At 26.7% G+C, this 27940-nt stretch overlaps 1 protein-coding gene across 5 annotated transcripts in view; it reads right to left on the bottom strand.

The window, feature by feature from the left end:
- Nucleotides 1–27940, bottom strand: part of LOC129613868 (homeobox protein 13-like) — a 69222-nt gene that overhangs the window by 15037 nt on the left and 26245 nt on the right. The window contains exon 2 of one of the 5 annotated variants that reach the window (XM_055528163.1): nucleotides 13603–15422. The exons of the other annotated variants lie outside the window; for them this stretch is intronic. Coding sequence (XP_055384138.1) covers nucleotides 13603–14690 — 1088 coding nt within the window. The 5' untranslated portion in view covers nucleotides 14691–15422. The remainder of the gene's footprint in view (nucleotides 1–13602; nucleotides 15423–27940) is intronic. 5 annotated transcript variants of the gene reach the window in all.

Below are 27940 nucleotides of genomic sequence, written 5' to 3'. Positions count from 1 at the left end.
CGATAAGACAGGTACATACTGACGCAAGGAAACAGAAAACGAATTCAACGCTCTCGGCTATCATCATTATCTCCTGTCCCAGATAATGCTTTTTCAGATTGAACCTCCCCCCCATTTTTGTGGCGTGTACCTCGACGTGAGACACTCCCATAAGTTTGAAAAAATTTGTTCTTGGTTCAAACATCCTTGCACCCGTCACCCTACAGGTCTTTGACCCATCAGTTTACCACCTGATAGAGCATGAAGTCGTAATTCTAATCTTCCCTTTCCTTGCTCAGCCAAGAGGTAAAGTTTTTCTCAAAGCCGTCCCTCCTTACCATGTCGTCTCTAGGCGTTGCCAGGAGCAGAATCTGCCCGACAATACGATTCCGGTTCTTTAAAAAAAGGTGCAAATGAGCTCTGTTGCCGCAGTTGGGCACAACGTTTTCGTAACTTCTGTGATCTATGAGTCTATAAAGTTGCTTCAGGTTCTTCTTAGACGTTCAAAGGGTCACCCTCCTCATCCATGTCACCGCTCTATAAGTCAGAAGCTGCAGAACTATCATGATATACATCTACAGCAGGACAGACGAGAGGCAGCTCTGCGACCTGAGAGCCCGGGTGGCTCGCACATACACAGTTTTCTTGTGACTTCGCCAAAGAAGCTTGGAATCAGATATCACTCTTAGTTTTACACTGTTAATTTAAATTAAATTTTTTCGTGTCTCGTATACGACAATTTTTGAAATAAATCCGAAATAACATCTGAAATATTCTTCTTATATTCACGATAATTTTTCAATTAAAATATGTTCATATATACTACAAAAGCGGTTTGGTTCGACTTATATCAAATTTAAAAAAAATTGTTAACATTTAAAACAGGCGTTGTTTAAATATTTAAGTTCAATACAAATTTACCAAAAAACAGAAGAATTGTCCATATTTTTTCGTAAATATTTGTTAATTTTTAAATATTATGTATTTGGTTTTTGTGGTGAATATTTTCAAAAATAAAAATTAAATGAGATTCACATATTGCATAAAAAATAATAACTTCTGTAGTCAAATTTTAAATAATACACATTTCATGTGGATTTTTTTTTATTTAACCAACATTTGATGAAACTTTGATATGTAAATGGCTGTGGATATTGTTAGATGCGGAAGAAAAAATTAAAACAATGTTTAAACTCTAAGTCCGGCCTCAACAAAATTAGAATCTTTGTTGAAAATTAGAATTTTTATAATTTTTTGTTAGCAGTTTATATTTCAATTCGAAATCATAATAAAGTTGGTGAAGAATATTTAAAATTTTTTAAATGTTAGACTTTATCAACGTTTATTAACCGATTTTCAGTTAGTCCATTACTTATAGAATGAAATATTGTTGCGATTTACTCATTTATAATACTAAACTTCAAATTCTAATAATTTCAAAGCATACCTTATAGCAATTAACATTACCCTTTCCTTTAGGTGTACAATTTATATATATATAAATTGATAATTACCTGGAAAAAAAAATAAAATAATTTTATTGATAAAAAATTGTATTAAATGTAATTTGTCATACAATATGTATAAAGAATTAATAAAAATCATTTCACATATTCGTTTTATTAGTCATTTAGTTCTCATAAGATCTGGTAAGCCGTTTAACAGACAAGCAATTTAACATTTTTAGAACACATTAGCAACAGAACTCAATTGCATTCTTTTTTAACCATTTAAGTTTATTAAATGGAGTAAATCGGAAGGTTTATTTGCATTATATTATCATTGCTAAAAATAAACACACAAAATTTTGATATTTACCCTATTTTAAGTATAGAAATGTTGCTATAGAAAAGCCGCTATAATATTCTATATAATTAATGCTAATACATTTACACATTACTCATTTCATTATGAATGTAAAATTCATTTCTTACACCGTTGTTAGATTAAAACGAGAAAAAATGCAAACAGACGGACAGACATTGTTAAATCGACGCAAAATTGGAAGTTGATCAAAAACATACTCCTATACATATCTATTGATATATGGTCTTATCATTGGTATTCTCATTGATATATACATCAATGGTCTCAGACCATTGTTTGTTAGCGGTAAGGCAAATTTATAATACCCTTATCGAACGTACTTTCGTACGGATATAAAAAAAAATTTTTTTTAATATTTCAAGAGTTCATCAATCCAAAAGGTGAAAACAAAAAACTTATTCTTTTCTTTATAAATAGATACTCTAATTTTGGATTGACCTCATATTCTTATCTTTAATTACATGCATATTTTTAAAAAAATTTAGTAAATAGATAATAGAGTAATTACATTTAAAATCCAATGTGCATTTAATTTTTTTATCCCACTTTATTTTAAAAATTATTATTACCTATTGTAATTAAGGTTCAAAGTTCAGACATATGCCTACAGAAAGTTAAGAAAAAGTCAGACAAAAACTTGGAAAATAAATTTATTTCATGTCTTTAAAGCCTGAAAATTAAATGGAACATCTGTAAAATTATTATAAAATAGCAGAGCAGATTGTAGAACTAGAACTGAAAAATATAAAAATTATCAACATTTAGCGAGGAAATATAAAAAAGTTTTCTCTTTTGAAGTCACCAAAAAATAAAAAATGATAAGAGATAAGAAGAAAAATTAAATAGCATTTAAAAGGCATTTTAAAATTTCATTATGATTTTTTTTTACAAAAAGATTGACAAAGTTCATTAACTTTTCTAGAATACTGTCATTTATTCATGAATTTTTCAAAATACAAAAGAAAAAAAATATTTGAAAATTTTGATGAAAACCATCCACAAATATGTAAATATCAAGCATACACATATGAAAACATATTATTTCTACGTACCACATATACTGTCTATATATGAGGTACACACGCAAGAATACACATACATTTACAGCATATTTATAGAGCACATTATAAGAGTGTATGTGATCAAAAGCAAAAATATATATTTTTCTTTACTAATACATTCAAATAGCATTATTTGTTAAATTAAACATGAAATATAAAATTACTATGAATTTTAAAATTTAATTATTTAAATTTTATGAAACTCTAGCTATTGTAAATTGTTATTATGAAGATTTGAATTTGAAATAAATTAAAAACAAATTTTTAATTATAAAATTTTGTAAACACTTCAATATTTTGGTGAAAAAATATAAAAAAAACAAAACATCAATAATGTTATGGAAGTGAAAAAAATTTCACAATGAAATTAAAAAATAAAAGTCGAAAAATAAATTTATTTTAAAAGTAATAGAAAAATACTTATATAAATTTAATTATAAATTGATTTTATATTCTTATGTATTTCATTTATGTATTAATTTAGACAAATTAAGAGCATTTTATTGGCAGCATTACCAAAGTGACGAACGTGCGTGCTTACATTAAAAATTTTGAAATAAATAAAATTTTTTATTTTCTCAGAAATGCGCTAAATAAATAATAACACTATACAATAAAAACACAAAATTAAAACTCAAGCTATACAGTTATGCATTATAAAGTTTCTCTTATAAAACTGTTATATGTACAGTTCAGCTTTTAATAAGAGGGAGGAGGTATAGAGAGATTCGAATATTTCTTTCACTTATAAGTTCTTACTAATTCGGTTTAAACATTGAGTGGACGTGTAGTATAGTTCTGCAATTCTTTTTTTGGATTTTTTTTTTTGTAAAAATACACTAATTTGAAAAAGTATTTGAATTTAACAATAGACGAAAATATATACGTACTGCAAAAGTAAAATTTAAGTGATGCAAGCCTTAGATGATTTTCTAAAAATATGTCGAGTACAATGTTTAACAATTGTTAACATGTTAATTTGATGACATATTTTGAGAAATTTTCAATGTCACTTTCTTCAATTTTATTTAAAAATATTTTTAAATTGTTATTTACACTATTTTGTGCGAATAGTGCGTAATTTACATGACAAAGCCGGCTTCAATACAGCATACATTATGTACATATAAATAATGTGTAAAAAACATTATACATTTGTAATCGAATCAATCTTTAAAGGGTAAAAGAGTAAAAGGATATTATTGCGTCTCTCAAGCATTCCAAACATTTTTGGTTTTTCTAATTTACCAACAATAAATATAAAACTAGTTAAATTTTTTTGACTTATTGTCAAATTATATTATGGCACAGGCATATTGAAGGGTCTCAAATTCGAACCCTGGTCCGGTCACTATACTAAATTATATTTAATCGATATAATATTAAAATTCAATTATACAAAATAAAATATTAATATAAAAGTAATTACCGCCCATGTATTCATAATATCTGATATTGATTAACAACAAAAAGGAACAACTAAATGACCCCTGAAACTGAAGATTGTTTATAAAAAAAAAAGTGAAGTGAAAGGTCAAAATGCTCCCAAGTGGTGGAAAGAAAAGAAAATTAACTAGAATGTCTATAAGAAACAATTAATTCTACATTTTTCGATCAACCAATTGAATAAAAGTTAAATAGAATTTGACAGGAATTGGATAGAAATTGAACAGGAATTTGGCAGAAGTTGTATAGCTAATCATGTTATCGATCCGGATGTTAGGACACCTTGTACAAATCTCATTAGAATATGAATATTATGCAAATATACATTCTTACAAACATATGTATGCTTCTGAATATTTATTAATCAAAGTAATTTTTGCACATAGAATATTAATCAATAACATCTACCCATCGTCAACATGTTTTTTTTTTCTTCTTGGGCAAAAAAGAAGTAAAATTTAGGTATGTATGTATGTATGTATAATTTTATCATAAATTTTTTATTTCACACATAACTATATAAACACTAGATATACGTACATATATATTTACATATGTGTATATAATTAATTATATATAACAGTTTTTTATTTTCTTTTTTTTTTCTATACTAGTTGTATATTAACGTATATACATATATTTTTTATTATCACGAGCGCGACCTTGATATGTTATAACAAAAAAAAAACAATACAAAATTAAAAAAAAAAAAACAAAAAAAAACAGTCGAAAAATATATTTTAAGCATATTGAAATTGATAAGTTACTCTATATACGTGCTATGTACGTAAATATATATATATATATATATGACTGTGCTGGTTAATCTATCAAAATATTTATGAATATACACGACATAACATATTTCATATTATTAATAAATAAAATATTTATTATAACAAAATTTCTACATACATACATACACACATACATATCTGTATGTAAGATTCGTAAATAATTAATAATAGACAACAAGCTTTAAAAGTAATTTAGTTTTTAGTCATCGAAATAGTTTGATTGTATGTAGTAAAGTTCGATTAACAAAAAAAAAATCATTTTAACAAAATTGAAAAGTTGCTCTATGCTATACAAGAATGGAAGCTCCAAAATTGTTTTTTCTTATGTAATACAAATACCAGGTTGTTTAAGCAAAAACTTCTCTGAGAATTTTTAATATCAAACTCAAACAAAAACAAGTAAAAACGTTTCAGTCGGTATAAACCGATTGAATTATACCCTGCACCTTTCGTTATTGTGTAGCAAGTACTCGAACCTGTGAGATCATTCTATAGAAACTTCACGGACATGTCTGACCTAAAATTGGACATCCGACTGCCAAGTTTCATCAATCTGACCTTTTAATTTTTCAAAATATTTAAAATTAGCTTTTGGAGTTGTATGGTAAGTACCTAAACCTGTCAAGCAATTCCATCAAAACTTCACAAATATATCTGATCTATAATCGGACACACAACTGCCAAGTTTCATGAATCTGACTTTATTATTTTTCCAAATATTTAAAATTAGCTTTTAGACTTGTATGGGAGCTACTCGAACCTGTCAAGCAATCGCACCAAAACTTTAGAAATATGTCTGACCCATAATTGGACACACGACTGCCAAGTCTCTTGAATTTGACTTTATTATTTTTCCAAATATTTAAAATAAGCTTTTGGGGTTGTATAGCAAGTACCCGAACCTGTCAAGCAATTCCACTAAAACTTCACAAATATATCTGATCTATAATCGGACACACAACTGCCAAGTTTCATGAATCTGACTTTATTCTTTTTCCAAATATTTAAAATTAGCTTATGGAGTTGTATGGCAGGTACCCGAACCTGTCAAGAAATTCCTCCAAAACTTCGGAAATATGTCTGACCCATAATTGGACACATGACTGCCAAGTTTCATGAATCTGACTTTATTATTTTTCCAAATATTAAGAATAAGCTTTTAGACTTGTATGGGAGCTACTCGAACCTGTCAAGCAATCGCACCAAAACTTTAGAAATATGTCTGACCTATAATTGGACACACGACTGCCAAGTCTCATGAATTTGACTTTATTATTTTTCCAAATATTTAAAATAAGCTTTTGGGGTTGTATGGCAAGTACCCGAACCTGTCAAGCAATTCCACTAAAACTTCACAAATATATCTGATCTATAATCGGACACACAACTGCCAAGTTTCATGAATCTGACTTTATTATTTTGCCGAATATAAAAAATTTGCTGTTGGAGTTGTATGGCAGCCACCCGAACCGGTGCAGCTATCCCATTATAATTTTTAGAGCATGTGTAGAATATAATTGGACACATGTATACAAAATTTTATATTTATAGCTTTATTAGTTTTTGAAATATTTAAAATAAACTCTTGGAGTTGTATGGCAGCTACCCGAACCCGTTGTCCGATTTAGTCCAATAACAATAGGGTTCGTCCTTGGCACAAAAGAAAAAACTTGTGAAAGTTTGGTGTCGATTGCATTATTGGTTTTTGAGTTATCGTGCGATCGGACGGACGGACGGACGGACGGACGGACGGACGGACGGACGGACGGACGGACGGACGGACGGACGGACGGACGGACGGACGGACGGACGGACATGTCTAAATCGACGCAGAATTTTACGCTGAGCAAGAATATATATATATGTCGATACCGCAGATGACTCCTTCAAGTAGTTACAAACTCCATACCAAAGTTAATATACCCTTCACGAAGTGCAGGGTATAAAAAAGGGAACAAATATAAACTGAATTAAAAATTTGAGAAAAAAAAAATTACACGCATTGAAACTCGGAACATAAAGAACAATCTACCGAAACTGTGTACACCCTTAGCGAATCTCAAGAGACATGCCAAAGATTTTCTCGACAAGTCCGCCAGGCCATAGTAAAAGAAGATCCTCAGGATGTGCTTCTTCTTCCATATCAGATATGGAAAGAACAAATTCCACGTTCTTTACCTCCGCAGAATATTGACATTTTCTACAGGCATCTTTCGTATAGATTCCTAACCTCTCAGCCATTTTCCCCAAGAGACCGTGCCCCGTCAGCACCAGTATGATGGTCACAGACCTGTGTCCATAAGACATTGCCTCTCCTTTTTGTTTGTTTATTTATTATAGTAATATGGAAATGAATAAAGTGTAACACATTCTTGAAGTATACGCTGAATTTGGACAAAAAACTTTCACTAGGAAAGCAAATTAGATGACTTAAATTGCTTATATTTCAAACAAAATGTATTAAGCTTTCACGTAATAGTATGAATTAATCGAGTTTTTATATTTCAATTGACACACAAAAATTTTCCTATACAGCATATACACATAGGCAAGTGACAGGTGATGGACCAGAGAAAATTATAAAAGTAATATCCTTGGAACCATACTAATAAGTCCAACTTAAATTGAAATTAAATTTTTTGAATAATTTTTATAAAAATATTTTTCCAGATAAAGTCAATAGAAAATTCTATAATTAAGTATACAATTGTACATATTAAAATATTACGATGTTTTTTTTATTAATGAAATCATCGAGCCAATAATTTGTTTATGTTTAGAAATTTTATAGTCAACAGACGAGAATGACCTTAAAATTGACTTTTTTTTTATTTAATTTTTGAAAAATTTTTCTTTACTGATAGTTATATAGGTAATTTGTTTGTCTTTTAATAATATCTTAAAACATTTACATACTTCTGACGTATTTGTCAAAAAATATTTCACGGTTTTTTTTTAGGTTATGGGAAAATATAGCAGAAAATGAATATTATTAATTTTAGTAACTTAAAAGATCACAGTTCCGCCCAATATTTCCCTTCTCCTATACATATCCTCCTATACATCTTCCCATATACGTAGCTATTTGAATTTTCACTTTAAATTATAAATATTAATTTTTAAAAAAATTGCATACATCACGGCGTACGTAATATATACACAATACGAGTATATACCATAATCTACGTACATAAATATATAAAAATTTAATGTATTGAAAAAAAAATTTGTAAGTTTACTATTTACTTTTAGTGCCAGTTTAATTTTATTTTTCAATTTAATGTGATTTTTCCTTTAGCTATGCAAAATTTAATTGAAACCTAGAATTTATAAGTCAAGCTTAGATATTACTACGAATGTTCCAAGACAAAACAAAATTATTCATTAATTTTTCTCATTTTATTAAAAATATTTTTTGTTTTGAAAATAATGAAATCTTTAATTTTAAAATAAATTTAAAGACTAAAATATTTTTATAATATCTAGACAAAATGTTTTTGTTTTAACAAAATTTTTATTAAAATAGAGAAATATTTTTTCTAAAATAAGGAATTTTATAAGCTAATTTTAAGTTTGATCAATAACTACAAAAATGTAATAAAACGTACAGTCATTATTTTTGAAAAAGAATCTTAAAAAACGCTTAAAATTTTTTTTCTTTTTTTCTAGAATTTATTAAAAAAAAAATTGAATAGAAATAATAAAGCTGAACACAAAATTAGAAACATTAAATTTAATGAATGAAAAAAACAAAATTGCAAAAATACAACTTATGAATTTATTATTTAAGGAATTTGATTTGAAAAGAGAAAATGTCAAATTTAAAAACATAGATTTTATGTATATGTATGTATGTATTTTGATTTTTTATCTTTATGTAAATAATTTTCATGATATTTTACAATATTGCCATAACGAACATATTCCGCGGTGGTCTGAAAATCACAATTTGTGAAAATGGAACTTGAAAAATTAAATTTGATGTTCTGAAAATCGAAAAGAGTCAAAAATGTTCGTTTACAATTCAATGAATTCATTTTTGAGTAGTAGTCGAATTCGAGTGAGCTTTTAAAAGTGTAAGCAACAATTTAAATTTGATTTCTTTTAAAGCATTAATTAATAGCATCTAACCAATTCATGTTTTTGTTTTAGGGGACATCATAACAATAGCAAACAAGAAAGTATTCTGTTGCAATTCATGGACAACAACAAGAATATTGCTGTTGGTTTCTCTCTGAAGCTATTAAAAGAAATAATTTCAGTAAACAAAAATTATTATTAGATTCAGAAACATTCAATAAAATTGTTTTATCGCCAAAAAATTTTCTGCTAGTTCTTAATTTCTGATTTTGCCTTCTGGAAATATCGTCCAATAAATAGAGAATTACTAGTACCATTATTTTGTAAATTTTTTTTTTCAAATTAACATAAAATATTTAATTCATAAAATTTTTGTGAATTTGGTTTTCAGAAAAAGAATTTAGTCAGCTGAAGGTCGACTAATCGAGTGAAATACAGGACATCAAATTTCAAATTGAATGGAATGTAAACCAAAATCGAATACATTTTATTCGGATTCCAGAACGCAGCGGATTATTAAATAATCGAATTTTTCTCAATTATCAGTTTTAAGGATTATTTTAAATTGAATTACACTGCTTATCATATGTACATGATATTACAAGGAAATAATAAAACCGAATATTTTAATGTTATTAAAAATAAAAAAATAATAAATGTGAAATATTTATTTCACATTTATTTCTTTTTTATGTAACACTCATAAAAAATTCTGAAATCACTATGTAAGTAATATTTTATTCGCTTTCCAAGGATTTTTCAATTCAACTAGCGGAAAGTTTTTTCTAATACAATATCTTTATATGGCTTAATAAAGCGCTTACTTATAGTTTTTTCAATGCAATTATTCAATTGATTTAATTTTTCATCAATCTAACAACTATTTTACAAACACTTATGCTATTTGCACATTTGCCTGATATTTGCTTTGCAAAAAAGTCAAATAGATAGGGGGATCAAATGCATAGTTTTGTAATACAACATATTTTTCTTTAACACCTTAAGTTAAACAGTAACATTTACAATTTACATTGTACATATATAATTTGACAAATTGACAAAAACACCGTTATTGAAACACTTAATCTTATTTTCATATAAAATTGCATATACTTAGGAACAGATAAAAAAAAAAAGATATATTATAAAGAAAAATTTTGCTAGAAAAAAAACTGAACAGCTATTGCTAGTTATTTGAATTAAGGCAAAGGAGTGCTTGTACTTTCTTCTAAATGACACTAAGAATTGAGAAATAATAACTAGAAAACGGTTGATTGTAGAAAGAAATTCTGTTTCAACAAAATTAATTTTTTATCGACATTCACATATCTGCAAATTGTGAGACACTTAACTTTCCTTCATAATTGTTTATAATTTACACACTGGTAGTTACCAGACAAAACAGTGATTTACAACACAGATATAATTGCATACGTTGAAAACGAGTACAAAAAAGAAGCAAAGAGAGGGCCATAGAAGAATGAGAAAAAAGGAAGAAAAAACAGATCCAGCCAACACATAACCGGCCATTGTCTAATTTAACGAAAATATATAAAATTACAGATCTAAAATATTAAATTTCACAAAATTTCCTCAATTATTTCCTTAGATATGATAAAATATAAGAAATTATTCTCAAATATAATTCTTCTCAAAAGTTGGTCGCGGGTGAGTAAAAATTAGTATTAAGAATTAATAGTAAGCATAACTTCCTATTAACTTCCAATAACAGAAGTGTAATTTAATAACTTTAGAAAATGGCGATTTCCTAAATACTGAATCCACGTTTAAAGTGTTTAATTTGCAAACGCCCTATCTAAAGGCTAGAGTCGTAAGTGTTGTGTGATTTCATGAAAATTTTTTTATTTTTATGATTTTTTTTTATTTTATATAAATTTTGATTTGACTGTTCCTATTTGAAGCTCTTCAAATTTTTCCTCCGTATACTACACATAAATACATATATTTAAACTTAAAATGCTTATTAAAAACCAGTAAATTTAATATAAAATGCTTATCTGCCATAAAACCAGTTCCTATGGTTACACTTCAGTAAATTAACATTCATATTTATAAAAATCCAAATTTAAAATAGAATGCGGTTGCAACTTGCAAATTTAATTTCGATTCGATACATCACACTGACCGGCGCATGTTAAACAACAAACAAATACTCAAGTCATTATCTCTACAACATAATAACAACAGTACATACTTTGATAAATATTTCATGAAAGTTTAGTTCAATGGACCTTAAAAACATTTTAATAATCAGTCAAAAACAACAACAAAAACAAGTAGTTTGTCTTATTTTTATTTAAATTTCTTTTTTTTTTTGTTTTCTTTTGTTGTTTTCCATATTACACTTTGACCATTATGATACTTTGTTACCGTGTGGTTTTTGTATTTTTTGTTTTTCTTCACCACATTTTGTAATTTAATTGTTTGCAAACAAAAACACCTTTGGAAAAATTTTTTTATTAATAGCCAATTTACTAATACGATTTTAAATTCGGACAATATTGAAATATGAGTTTAGTATAATAGGTACGAGAACGGCTGCTTACTAGATGTGTTTACCGATAGCTTACTGCTTTTATTTGGAAAACCCTTCTTTTACTATTCAATATCCAAAAGGTATGTTCGTTCAATACCCAATAGACTTTTTACAAGAAAAAGTAGTCAATTAGAACAGAATTCTCTCTTTTTTCTTCAATATCAAGATTTATTTTTTAACAATAATATATTAATTATTTTTTATTTGGGCTAAATGATTATACTATAGGTACCAAACAAATTGGCACACATTTGTTGTAAATCAAATTAATTTTAAATTTCCTATCATATTATTGTGCAATAAATACGGGAACTTAATAAAGATATATCTAATTTGTTTTACTTCAAGTCTTAACCAAGCTTAAGTGATTGCGATTTTCAGTTCAAGGTCATAAAACAAGAAACACAGAAAAGCAAATACATTTCAAAAAGAACGCAGACCATGGGCCACATATAAAATATATGTGCTAATTAATTAAGTTAGTTTTGCTTGCTTGGACACAGATTAGTTTAATATACTTGTTGTTACTTTAACTTTGCGTGTTAACAATTTTTAATTTTATCGTTCCAGTCGATCTTAACTGACTGCATTATATTCTATGAACCTACATCATTGCAATAGGTAATAAAATCAGAAAATAGTATTCGAGGTAATCAATATTATTTTGGTGCTTATAAGCTATAACTTGACACCTTCTCGTTCAATTTCATATAGGTCACTGTTTTTGAAATATAAATTTGTTTTCTTTTATATGGCAGTTAATCGAACTGTTTAACTCACTAAAACTTCAAGTATATACATACATATCTAAGCTATAATTGAACATCCGACTACAAATTTCATTCGGGCGCAGTTTTATTTCACTTGCAACTTCAAATATTTAAAATTGGCTACCCGAATTCCTTGTTCAATTTTATCGCATAGTTTTATCCGATAAGCATGTCTAGTTCAATGAAGAATTGTACACTGAACAAGAATATACCCATAACAAACAAATTGCTAGAAAGCGGACGACTCCTTGGAGTAGTTACAAAGGTTTTGACTGTAAACCAAATGTTTACATTCAACTAAGAACTCATATTTAACTAAGAACGTAACGCATTGTGAGCAAGGATTAAACTTGTATAATCAAATCACATACATATTATGACAATGTGGATCTTGACACGGAAACTCGTCAAAATAAAATAGATTTATTTAATTTTCCAAATATAACAAACATGCGACTAATTTCAAAATAGATCATGTGGTCCTTAGAATCGCCACAGTGGTATAACTTTTAAAATCTCTTTTTATATCTTTGTTTTTCTTTTTCATGCTATTTCGTCCCTATTAGCAATATAAAATTTTGCGTGGGCCTTGTAACCGCAAAAGAATACCTAACACCGAAAATAAAATATTTCATTAGTCATTGTTCTAATTAGATGTTTATTCGAAATTTTATTTTGAAAAAAATTGTTGTTGACATATTACTGAAAAAAAATATATTATATCGTACCAAGAATATTTCAATATTAAAGTATTAGTTTGATTAAAGATAATAGAATTAAAAAAAATATTTTATGGTTACAGGATGCAATTATGTCATATCAGACATCTAGTAATGAAATATTTCTACGCCTAAAATTAGAAGCAAGCAACCTATTTGAGTAAATCAAAACTTCTTGGCAAACATTTAGTTGAAGCCACTTTTGAATTATAAAGCACTTTTTCAAATAGAATACATAAATGTTTTAGGTATGCTGGTGTTAATTATTATTTAGTCTGTTTAAAAGGGTATGACAACGAGAACTTAAATAAAACATAAAATATTTAGAATATTTTATTATACTTATATCTTAATATTAACCAATACCTGTTGGAGAACTGCAAAACATTCATCATTTGTTCATTATGTTGAGGATTTCCAAACGTTGGACCCATATTACCTCCTACAGTTTGTGCTAAATATTGAGAATGTTGCGAATGATGTAGTTGATGAGAATGAGAAACAGTAGAATGAGGAGGAACTTGTGAAAAATGTGGTGGTGGTGGTGGTGGACCGTAATTGCCCTGATGATGATGATGTTGTTGAGAATACCAATACATAGGATTCCCGGGTGGTCCAAATGACCGAGGTGGATGACCATATATTGAAGCATAATCATAAGTTTGTCTTGATGGTGGAGCAAAATAATTTTGATAATATGCTGATGTTGGTGGTGGGCGAAATATTGGTTCTTGATAATATCGATGTGGTGGAGGTTCAAAATGCTGTTGATGTTGCAAAGCATTAATAGGATTAATCATATTTGAATAATTCTGATTAGATTGATAATTTTGTTGTTGCTGTTGCTGTTGTTTGTACGTTTGACTTTTATTATAATTTGGATGTGATGAGTACGATTGCATTGAATTATTATTATTGTTGTAAGAAGAATTGGAAGAAGAGAAATTTAAACCTCCTACATCTGATGATGTTTTGTACATTTGTTGTGAAAATGAAGTTGTCGGTTGTGATAGATAATGTTGTTGTTGTTGTTGTAGTTTTTGATCCCTTTGTAAATTACGTTGATGATATTGTTGCTGTTTTCTATGTTGTTTTTGTTGCCGTTGTTGTTGTTGCTGATGATGTTTTTCTTGAATTGATGATGATGATTTTACAATTGAACCGATTTCTTGATAATTTTTTATACAACTATCATCATTTATATGATTTGTGTTTGCTACAGTTGTAACACAATTAGGATTTAATGGACCCGTATTAAAATCTACTAATTCATTTGATGATGATATAGATGGTAAATCATTTCTATTACCCCTCATGTCATCATCGTCAGCATCAACATCATCATCATCATCATTTTCGTCATCATGAGGTTCAACTTTATTTTCTTCATCGGATATTAATGTGCTGTTGTTATCAACACTATGATAAAAACTTGATGTTGATAAATTACTCATTTGTTTTTAAAAATTTTGGTTTTTAATTTTCTATTTCTAATAATTTCTCACTTATTTTTCTTTTAAATATTAAAATAAAGTTATTTTATTAGTTCTTCTTACAATTTCATATAAAAATTGATACAAAAACAATAGAGAATAATTTTCCATTCTTTTCAAATATGCAATTTTTTTTTCTTTTTTGCTGAAACACTTTTTTCTTATTTTATTTTAAAGCGAGTGAAGGAAGTTTTTTTTAATTTAACACTTCCCAATCAATTCTAATTGATTTTTTTAATTATTACATTATTATTTTAATTATTAACTACTTTCTTTCACATTATCAGTCTTGAGAAAACCAGACCAGAATAATTAATTTTACATAAAAAATATTTTTTAATTTTTGTGTATTTTAAGCAATATATATATATACGAATTCACACTATGTTTTAAGTTATTTAACACTACCATATTTTTACAAAAAAAAATTAAAATTGAGTCCACTTTGTTACTATTTTTGAAACCTTTTAGTATTTTTTTTTCTTTTTTTGTTTTATGTATAAATTTTTTTCTATTTGAATAGTTTTTGAAGTATTTTTTTTTTTTTTGATATTTATATAAATTTAAGTTTTTTAGAATTATTTTTTTACAATTAATTTTTTGTTTTAGGAAAATATATGTATGTATTTTAATTTTAAATGCAAAGTCTGTTGTATATATATAGAAACTATTTTTTGTGATATAAAATTTGTACTGTAAAATAAAATTCATTTATATTGGCTTAAGTACTATTAATTTTTAAAAACAAATATTAATCGAGAATCTAATCTAGCAAAATATATATATATTTATATGTATATACACATATACTTTAAGGAAATTCAATATTTACTATATGCGGGCTTCATTTACAATTTTTCGTAATAAACCCCAAACATTACTAAATACCTATTTAGCTTTATTATTAATACATTCTAATCTGTTTTAACACTGCACTGTTACATTTCTATTCTAGTTTTAATAATGATGATTTTTTGCTTTGGAATTTTATGATTGCATTATATGTAATGATCTAAAGATGAGTTCATTGGTATGTCGCATTAAGACGATCTTCTTTTAAAGATACATAATGGCACTCACTTTCTCGTGTCACTCACGTTTATCACTTCGCCTGAAAGTGCTGAACTTATTCTTTTTTTGTATTATTTTATTCCATTTCAAAAATTTTAAATGAAATTTCATTTCAATTGTTTGAACTATAAAATGATATTGATCAAAAACCTTCTTTTTTAAGAGATAGAAAAAAGTTGCGGTAAGAAAGTATAGAAAATATATGCGCGCGCATTACTTTTGTGTACGTGAGACGAACCAATGAACATTAACCTTAAATAATGTCTTAATCGGGGATAATTAATGCTTTTTCTTAACTAATTGTCTGGTATTATAATATGCAAACCAAAAACTTAGCTGCAAGATAATTTTAAATAATTACACAGAACGGAAAGTCAAATACTAACTCTAAGTAAAACTAATTAGTAAAAACTTCAAATTAATAGTTTTAATTCCCGATTTTTTTTGTTTTTGAATTTTACACTCTGTACAAAGAAATATTTAAGTATGATAGTACAATAATTGATCAATAAATAAAATAATTATGATAGTAATTTGCTAGTTCTTACTTTTTTTTGATAAGATTCATGAAATCGCATTAAAATTTACAAATAAGTAGAATTAAGAATAATTAAAAAATACTTTTATAATTATTTTCTATTTTTTTTAAATTATAATTATTATTATCAATTAAATTAGTAAATAAATTAATTTTAACCTATCACAGATTGATTATCACCACTTATAAGTAATAATGTAAAAAAAAGTTTTTACAACAAATTAATTAACCAAGAGCAGAAACAGAACCAATAAAATGTTTTTTTTTTTGTTTATTTACAAATTATAGAAATTTTCTGATAACAATTTTGTTATATTACACTCAATTACAAAGTAAAGAAAATATAAACAAATATATGAATACTCGAGAAACTGGTAAACTATAATATTTTACTCACTGAAAAAAAGTAAAATAAAAGCGGTATTGAAACCACGAAAACAAATTTTTTATGAGTGTGTGTACACATATGTATATATGTTTACATATGTTCATGTGAATTATTAACTAAAAATTCGTTATCAAGGTCAGTGATAAATTAAATGCGCTTTAAAAATCACAACAATACACCAACACACTAGTAAAAAGAAACAAATTTAAATTTTCGTATATAAATTTTTAATTTTATATTACATATACATACATATATATATGTATAAATAAACAAGAATTTATATACAAGCAGGCATATATGTATACATACATACATATATACATGTTATAGATATTTGTTTTTTTTTTTTTTAAATATTTTTCTATAATTAAATATTCGTATTCGAATGGCATCACCTTTTTAATGTACATACATATGAACATACATATATGTACGTGTTTTATTAATTTATTTATTTCCATAGAATTATACATACGAGTATATCAAAAATATCGGTATAATATACAATTTCTAATACAGGGGGCCATTTTTTTACTAATAGGCAGCCATCTTTTAATTAAGCCTAGTGAGTTCTATACTAACGGAAATTTCGATAAATATACATAAAAATATATTCCAATAAATTATTACAAATTCGGCATTGTAAAAATAGCTATATAAGTATATTCATTACTTAATTGTTAAGAATTTAATTTTTAACTCGTTATTTATATTCTTACGGAAAATAATTCTTATTAAAATCTGAACGAGTGGAATTTGAGATCATTTCAAAGCCTTAGTCACTTTGACTTAAGCTAATACTGATTACGTCTAGTACTACATCATTAGTTATTATTTGGTACGTGAACTATATTGCATTCAGTTCTGAATTTAAAAAATTTAAAATTATTCATTTCGTAAATTTCGTTTTCATTTAAGCAAATATGTATATATGTATATTTGTATGAGTTTTGCTAATTCATAATATACATTCATGTATGTATGTATTGGTTAAATGTTATTGTAAGAGTAAAAAACTAAAATTTTTGCTATAAAAAACAAACAATTCTTTAAAAATGTACTAAAATTTTGCATAAATATAAGAAATAGAATTTCGAAATTACATAACTACTTTGTTGCATATTTGGCAAAAACTAAAATTTTTACAGAAAAGTATTAATTGAACAACTACATAAACATATGTAGGTACGTAGGTATGCCCTATTCGTTTTCCCATTCCATTTATTCAAATTTAATTTGACATAACAAAATTAGCTAATCATTGCAATAATAATAAAATGCAATAAAAATAAAATGAAATTATTAAATTGTAAAAGTTGTTCAGTAATTAATAACTTGCATTCTAAGTTTAGCAATCAGAAATGTATAGATTTACTGAAATCCATAAAAAAATTTAAATAAGAAATTAAGAAATTTGCAAAACTTTTTTTAGCATTATTTTTTATTAAACTCTTTATTAATATTATTGTTATTGCAAAATTAAAGTTATTTTTAGTAAAAATTTAACTAATCAGAAATTATATTTTTAAAAAACTATTGCTTATGCAATTGAAAGTGCTATTATTATTTACAGGTTTGTTTATTAAGGCACACATTCAAATATTTTTGCTTCGTATAAAATTATGCACGATATATGGCTTTGTAAATTTGTTTTATTTATGTTCTGAGTAAAATTATTGTTAATTTATACTAAAAAATTAATGCAAATTAGTTTATTACATAATTGATTCAAGCAAGTTTGCGTAACATTATACGGATTACACAATATCTGGAAATTTAAATAGCAAATTCGACATAAATATCGTAAATTTCCAAATTTTCTTAGGTGATCCTCAACTGAAAATTGAAATTATTAAACCTTCATGAAAACACATGCAATCTTAACTCTGAATTTCGTTTTCTGCTAGTCTTACTTTACTATCTACAAAATATTGTAAGTATTTTATAAATTTCAGCTACATTTCTTTCTTTCGCTTTACTCTAGTTGCTTATATATTTAAAAAAAAGTAAGAACTTTAAATTAAAACTGAAACATTAACAATAAAATTACTGTGGGATTTTTGACATTCCATAGCAATTTGTGGTCAGTTTAACTATTAAGTCTGTACATTATTCATTAAGGTTAATATTTCAGTATTGACATAATTAAAGTAAAATTAAAGCCTTTGGATTAATTTCTTAGCTTATTTGAAAAGTGTAATTGTAAACCAAGGTTTTTAAGAGACATATCGAAACATTGAATATTAACGAGATTAGTACGCATCTCGATTTATCAATACGGTAGGGTTGTTTATAGCATTTTAAGTTAATCTATTCAATATTTTAAAAAATAATCAACTGACATATTTCAACAGTTGATCAATCCGAAATTAAAATGCAACAATGCATACACAGTTCAACATCTCACTTAAAATTGTTTATTTGCGTTACGATACGAAATTTGATACCATAACACAATCTCCCTTATTTAATGCAATGTGGTTGGTTGAAATTTATGCGTTCATGAACGCATTTTATTTTGTTTGAATAAATGCGAAAAGCTTGCAGGGTCTATTTTCAAAATGACATTGACTTGTTCGTATGGAATGAAGTCTATAACTACTTAATTTCACCGTTACATATTTCAGTTTTAGAGAAATTTTTTATTAGATTTAAGACTCTTTTCTGGATTATGCCGGCTGTATAGGAAACTTTAGTAAGTATTGTTATAGATAAACTAATATTTGTACAATAATACTAAGGTCTAAAATTCTACATTAAGGAAGCGTCTAAAGAAAATTGAGGAAAATATAAACATGTAGCATATAGTCAAAGAGGTGCTTAAAAGGTTACAAAAGGAATATAAGGTGGCATATTTTTAAACAAATCTTGCAGAACATAACAAATTTTTGGTTCAAGATTCGTTTGAAATTCGGTCTCTCGAAGTCCCTCGAAATGGCAACATACGAAATTTGTGGCATATCAAAAGATTTTTTTTATTTTCACTAATTTCGGGCCTGTATAATATACTAGTGGTTCACGACCTCTGTTCACAAAAATGATTATTTTCCTAAGCTTCTCAATTATTGTCTGCAATAAATTGCAAAAGTAGACTTGTTTTTAATTTTATTTTTAAATTTATATTAAAAAGTATAAGTAAATATTAATATTAAACCTATATAACTGTTATACCAATAATATCTATGTATAAAATTTTACAAATTAGACCGATAAATGACTAAGTTTCTATATTTAAAAGGTAAATGGTATTCACCCAATGTTATATAACGTCGAAAAAATATTTATTTTCCAATTTTTTGCTAAATTTTATTTCACTATAAATATTTAAAATTTTATTTAATCTTATAAATTCTATTACGTTTATTATTTTTTCATTTTATATAATTTAATTTATTTTGTTAATTTTATAATTTTTTTTTTTAACATATGAATCACGATTAATTAACCATATTTTAAATATTAATATGTTTTCATCACACAAACACTAACACATATTTATACTTGTATATCAAAAATTTATACATGAAAAGAATTAATAATTTTTTTTTTAAATTGACAATTTTTTTTTCGTTGAATTTTATTTCATTTTATATTTTGTGTAAATAAATTAAATTTTGGTACTTAACGTAATTTTTCTTTATTTGTTTAACAATTTACTTTTTTTTTTTAATTTATTTAATTTCTAGCTTTTAAACTGATTTTTTTTTAACCTTTTGTATTGACAATAATTGCACTTTTTCCAATTTAACACTTCGTTTTTGTTAATTTTATTTTATAATTTTCTTTTTCTTGGAATTTTTGATAAATTTTATTTTCTTTTAATTTGTTGATTTTATATACGTATGTTCGCTTGTATTTAGAGCCTATCTTGTAGAGATCTTACAATTGTACCACTGAAGTTTTGTAAAAAAAATGAATTACATATGTATATATACATACATGTATGTACATAAGACTGTATATAAAGTGAAAAATATAACTGTAACAGATTTATTTAAATTCAGTTTATTATTTTATTGATTATATTGATTTTAAACATTTTTATGTTGTACTCTTGAGTTTTTGAATAATTGATGTTAATTTCACGTGTTTTGTTTATAATTTTTGCACATATTTTGATTTATGTCATAAAATTATAATTGTTATACTTAACACTTTAAAAAATAATATTCATTCTACGGTTAAATTCTATTTATTATATTTCATATATAAATAAATGATGGAATAAAATTTTTTTATTTTTAAAATTAAGTTTAAATTAATGTTAAAAAATTTGTATATATGTACATATAAAAGTGTACCCTGCTTATCGATCAATGCACCTATCTTTTCCTAATGTAATAAAGAAAGATATATAGAGTCAAGCACGGGTAATTGCAACTCGCCTAAATGCAAATCTCCATCTAATTGCAAAGCACATTTTAGCATAAAATATGGAAAAGAAAAAAAAATAAAACCGATTAATTGCAAAAAAAAAGTTAAAAATTTTCACTCATTTCATTATAAAAATGATTCATAGTGATATACAGCAATTTTTCGAAATACGACATTTTTGGTTTGAAAAAATTTTTGTCGTAACTCGAATTGTCGCTTGAGGAAGAAAACAAAAGTAAAGATACAAAAATATAAAATAAAATCATAAAATAAAAATAAAAGACCACAAAATATAATATCGAAACACAAAAATCTGACTACAGTGTTTTTAACGAAAAAGAATCCATTATTAGTATATGTGGTTTAGACTTCCAGTTTATAATTAAATTTGTTATAGATTTTTATTCAAAAGTCGATAAAATCTTTAAAAAAAAAACAAAAAAATTAAAAAAATTTTAATATCGTATCAGGAACGATATTATTTCAGATTATGCCAATCAAAAACAATGTTTCAAATTCATATCGTGTCATAACTGGAAGTGTAGTGTGTAGTATCTTGAAGATTTAGTGTAGTTCACCTTTATTGAGAGAAATTGAGAGAATAATTACGTACACTTATTCCGGTACATTGTTAAAATTTAAATTTGATAAATATTAAAAATTAAACAAAAAATCTGTACAACACTGTTTTAAATTAACAAAAAACTGTTATAACGCACTATATAATTTTATGGTAAGATCTTGCATAGTTTATTGAACAAAACGCGAAAAAATAGAGTTGACCTTGTCAACTCTGTGATACCCGTACGAATTTGTTATCCTATGTGCGAATAAAAATGCCATAAGTGACTATGGGTTAGACTATGACTTTAAGTTGCCGTATTATCATATTAATTTATGCAAAATTTCAGTACAATGTGTTTTTCAAAATACTGTGCGTGCCAAACTACTATTGAAGTTGTATGGCAGCTACAAGAAAGAGCCAAGAAATTTTAACGAATTTTATCAAGCAGATCGACCGTACTTGTGTGAAATTTCAATACCACAGCTTTTATAGTTTCTGAGATATAGCCAAATAACTTTTGAAGTTGTACGACAGCTTCCAGAAGGATCCAAGCAATTCAACAACTTTTATAAAACACATTGGTCCTACTAATATATACGCTTGTGTGAAATTTCAATATCATAGCTTTTATAGTTTCTGAGATATAGCCAAATAAATTTTGAAGTTGCATGGCAGCTACTCAAACCGGTACCCCGATCATTTCCAATTTAAATAGGGTTCTGGCACTTACTACAAATAATCATTTGTGAAAATTTGGTGAACTTAGATCACTTAGCTTTTGAGTTATCGTTGGGACGGACGGACGGACGACAGACAAAGCTAAATCAGCTCAGAATTTGACGCTGATCAAAAATATACACTTGAGTCTATATCTAAGGCCGTTAAAAAGTGTCTTAGCGTCTTTCATCATTCTCACTATTAACGAACACAAGAAAATCGTTTTTAAGGTACTTTTTACATACCTTAATTTTTTACTGGCCGAATTTCAAATATGAAGGTCTTTGTGTCAAAGCAGTTGGAATAAACGGTTTTCAATACTACGTGTGAACCAGTCTGTGCACTCATTTACCTAAAATTCCAAAAAATTGATTTTCAAAAAAAAATATTCTGTCTTTGAAAAGTTCATTTTTGGAATGCAAAAGAACCTTAATTTCAATCATTTCTAAAAAACATCCGGTTAAAGGCCGGATTTTACCAAAAAAATTTCAACCCCCATTAGAAACAATTAATCTGTATAACACTGTTTTAAATTAATAAATCATATCAATAAGAAAAATCAAAGTATGTTTACAGGTTGATTGTGTGCTTAGCGTATCAGATTATTCTTATGTAAAACAACATGTCTAAATGAAATATTAGTAAAGTAAAGTATTATACATTAATTTTTCAACTTAATGTTTACATGTAAAACATCTGAGGTGGTCAGCACATAATTGACTGCGATGGGTATTGTCAAGTTTAGCGGAAATGTTACACGAGATTATTAAAATGCCTTTTAAACACTTTTAATATATTAAAAGGGCACTAGTAAACTTTAAGTTAACATGTCTATAGAGGAATTTAAATGTGAATATTAGTACAGGTTTCCTTAACAACGTCTGAACTCCTTGAAAAGTTCGTCAGTTATTTCAAGTAGCAAAAAGAATTTGAATATTAATTTTCAAGGGAATTGTTTGATTATTTCTTTTTATATATGCAAAAATGTAAATTTGGTCCGTAGTAAAATCCAGTTGCTGACACATGATTTCTTCCATAAGTTAGGACGTTTCTCGTACTTGAGCTACTCGCGTGCACACATTGACCGATTGAAACCTAATTTGGCTAGAGAAAGTTTATTTGCGCTTCTTAACCAGGAGAAGTGTGCGTTTTCACCGAAAACCCGACATGGGAAATTTGATACCATTACATGACCTCCCTTAAAACTAGCTGATAGATAAAACAACAATTTTTTGTTATTTTTTATTCAAATAAAACCCGCAATATTTTGAATACTTTAAATTTTTTTCTCCCTTACTTGGAAAAAAAAAATTACTTTTACTTGTTATACATTATTTTTTAAGATAAAATTATAATAATTGTTATAGCAACGATTTTATAAGATTGTAATTCCTATATAATTATTGTCATAACAGCAATTATTATAAAATCAATTTTTTTTAATATGACGGAGATTTACTTTTGAAATATTATCTATATATACATACATATAGTACGTATAGATTTGCAGACCCAATTTCATTCATTTTCTCATTTATTTATAAAAAATTATCATGCTTATTAACCTAATAAGCAAGTGAAATGGAATAAAAATCTTTTGCCCGACAAAATCAATATGTCTAGGTATACTTATTAATTAAACTACTTTCTGTGTGTATGTGTGCACGTTTATATTTTTGACAAGAATGGTAACTATGTTTGGTATTTATTAGAATCATTATATGTCTTCAAAATACTTAAGAAAAATAGATGTTCTTTTCATGTAACTGCGAAAGAATTTATTTTGAAGAAAATTCAGCAAAAAGTCAACTTTTTTTTGATTTTTCAAATGACATCAAAAGTGTTTTTTGAATTTCTTTAAATTGGATAAAATTTCTTTATAATTTTTTTTTATTCAAAAAAAAACAAGCTACCCTAATATGCACTTTGAGAAAAACTATACCACGGCACTACCAAATTTTAAGCCCATATTGATTTATAACTACTTTTATTTTTAGGTGATTAAAGTTTATTTATGATTTTTCAGCAACAAGTATCAAACACTTGTTGAAAAGATAATTATTATAATGGATAAGAAAAAAATTGTTAATGGTAACACTGTATTTTAATATGAATTTTAGATTTTTTCATTATTCAATGGCACGAGCGTTACTAAGAACAAAAATTACTTATCACGTTTCCCCAAATTTTTTGAGTAGTTTTTTTGAATCAACACAATATCGTATACATATTTACATACATATGTACATCTTTACGATATATATATAGAAACAGGAATCAAAACAATTGATAAAGGAATAAATAAATGTTTAAAATATGTTTTTCTGTATTAAATGCCAATTACTACGAAAGAAAATGTTTTCCAACTTTCTTGTTTTGTCTATTTCCCTACTTGTTTTTCCTTTTTTTTTCAAAATACCAGAGATCTTCTGCACGTGGAAATGTAAAATAATTTATAAAATTACACCGATAAACAATGAATTCGGCGAAATAAGAATGTATGCACGTTTTTATGTAAGTTTTTTTTTTTGTAAATAATTTTTAAATCCAGAGCAACAATTTTCTCACCATAACAATTTGGATCGAAATATTTACAATGAGTTGTGTTTATCGCTTAATGATTATATGTATATGTGGGTACACATTCCGAATTATCAAAACCTAAGATAAATTAAGTAAAGGAAAGAATTAATTATTTTTATTCAATAAACCTTAAAATTGAAAAAAAAAATTTTGTTTTGTTTTGCTATATAGTTTGAAGAGAAAACATCATAAAAATTTGGAATAGAATTCTCATTCTTTCACGCTACTCTGACTCTCTTTGTGTCCTTTAATTTGGAAGCAATTAAAGTGTTTTTTTTTCTGAGACTTGAATAACGATTTTTTCATACAAGATACTAAGTTCAATATACTCAAATAATATTTTCTGCTAATTTAAAAAGTTTGACCACGTTTTCGGTATATTTTCTTTAAAATATCATCATAATTATATATAAAAATATTTAATTATAATTTTAAATTTTATATCATAAATTAAATTTAATTTTAACATCATAAATTATATATTCTGCATAGCGTCAATTTGAATTAAATTTGAACGTTCGTTCGTCTCAGCAAAAAAAAAATACTTTATAATTCATAAATTCCAACATTTTCTATAAGCTATTTACGGAACCACGTACTACTTCAATTTCAATTTCACCCAAGATCGCTGTTTCATTTCAAGTATTTGAACTTAATAACCGATAAGTAACACAAATCCATGTATCTATTAACGCACAACTCGTAGAAATATTCACAAGTATGAGTATCAAAGAGTTGCATGGTTAACTTTCATTTTATCCTTCATTTCTAGAACATTTTCAATAAAATTTGTAGAAAATAACTTTACTTGAAATAAATACAATTGCTTACCTTGACTAAACAAATTAGTCTAATTTGACCACTTTCTTTCAATGTAATGTTCTCATCCTATACAAGTATGCATTATTAGAAAACAAAATAATGAAACTAAAACGCAATTTTTTTGTAGAAATGTGCTACTTTGCAAACCAATTGTATCAACAAAGTTTGCTCTTTTTTAAATTCGTTGCTTTGCATTGGTGCAAAGTCATTCGTGTTCATACCCCTATGAATGTATATTCGAAGGGTATACCCAATTTGCCTTACCGTTTGTAAAGCTAAAAAATAATGGTCTGAGATACAGACCCAAGTATATGTTCTTGATCAGCGTCGAATTCTGAGTCAATTTAGCTTTGTCTGCCCGTCCGTCCAAACGATTACTCAAAAACTAATTGACCTAAGTTTATCAAATTTTCACAAATGATTTATTATAGTAAATGCCAGAACTCTACTTCCAAATTTATTTGACTATATCTCAGAAACTATAAAAGCTCTAGTATTGAAATTTGCGCGAAAGCAAATATATTAGTAGGACCCATGTGTTTGATAAAAGACGTTGAAATTGCTTGGTTTCTTCTCGTAGTTGCCACACAATTTCCAAATTATATGGCTATATCTCGGAAACTATAAACGCTGTGTAAATTCGTACGGGTACCACAAAGTTGATACGGTCAACTCCATTTCTTTTCGTTTTTTATTATTATTTTTTTTTTTAATTCGGCAAAAAATGGCAAAATTTCATTTTCAAAATAAAGGAAACGAAATATAAAAAAAGCGAATTAATTAAAAGTGGATGTTCTTTTATGAGACTACAGCACATGTAAGTACGCGCATCATTCAAAAACTATTCATTCATTCATCCACTTACTCACTTTTGAAATTACTTTAGTTGTTCAGTCGAACGTATATTAATACGAAGTTAATCTCATCATTTAAAATATAAATTTTAAATTAAAATATAACCATATATGTGTTTATTTATATATGTAGACTGCAAAATGTATAAATATGCATACCTAGTTTATTACATTTACTTTTAGTACTTATATAACTTTTATTATCTTCGTTATTTTTAATTATGCAAATGAAATTTATGCGGTCAAAGTACTTTTTAATATTTATTCAGTGTTTTGATTAAAAAAAATGCGTTTAAGTTTTTAGAATTTCCGTGATGGTTAATTGATCAACAAACTTCTTTTTTGTTCTTTTTGTTACTGAAAACATAAACATAAGACGTAGAAGGTTCAATGTACTATAAGTAAATTAGGTGAAACAAATGCACCAGTTTCCGTTCTTCAAGAGCTTAAACCCAAACAAGTTTTTTATTCTTGCTTTTTATTTACTTTATTAAAGTTAATTTGTATGTATTTATATGTCACATAAAAGTGCGGGTAGGTGCGTGCATGCCCTATTATCAATGAAACCGATTTGGACTGTTGGCAATGACTAACCAATTGGTATATTAAAAGTAATTATATCCAAAAATACTAATACGCATTTATAATTTTTTTTATGTATTTAAAAATATTTTGATTTCAATAGATTGTAGACTAAAGAAGAGAGATATGGTCAAAGGAACTCCTCCCGTTCGACCACCGTAGTAAGCTATGTAAGCACCGTAGTAAGCTGGGATAGTATACTATCCCAGTCCAAAGTAAATACCCAGGAATATCCTTCAGGGACTTGAACCTGAGCTCCCCAACATCAAGAAAACCCCGACCGAACCATTTGCACCTCCTGTATAGTTACAAACTATTTAAGGCCGTCTCCTCATCGTCCCGGCAGAATCTACACAAAAGTGAGTCCGATTTGTCCAGTTTAAGCACATGATATTTCACCGGACAATGATCAATTAAGAAAGCCTTTAGTAACACGAATCCGAATTCGATCCATCCCCACTGCCCACCAGCTCTGAAGAAAACGTCTTTAAAAAAGTTGAAAGAAACAGGGGGACGGATTGAACGAAAGAGACCACAGATCCCTCCGCGCCAACTCGTGAATAATATCGTTGCGTCTGTGCCCATTGTGTCCCGGCACCCAAATGAGCTTTATCTGTTTGACATCACCAAACGAATAGCTTAAAACCAATTTGGATGTGACTTGAGCGACTTTTATCCCCTTTCCAAATTTAATTTCAAGCAGATTTCTATTGC

This window comes from Condylostylus longicornis, unplaced genomic scaffold, assembly GCF_029603195.1.
Source record: "Condylostylus longicornis isolate FDR11 unplaced genomic scaffold, ASM2960319v2 ptg000092l, whole genome shotgun sequence".
NCBI lineage: Eukaryota > Metazoa > Arthropoda > Insecta > Diptera > Dolichopodidae > Condylostylus > Condylostylus longicornis.
The sequence above is the reverse complement of the archived record's forward strand: the minus strand, read 5'-3'. Positions and strand labels throughout refer to the sequence as shown.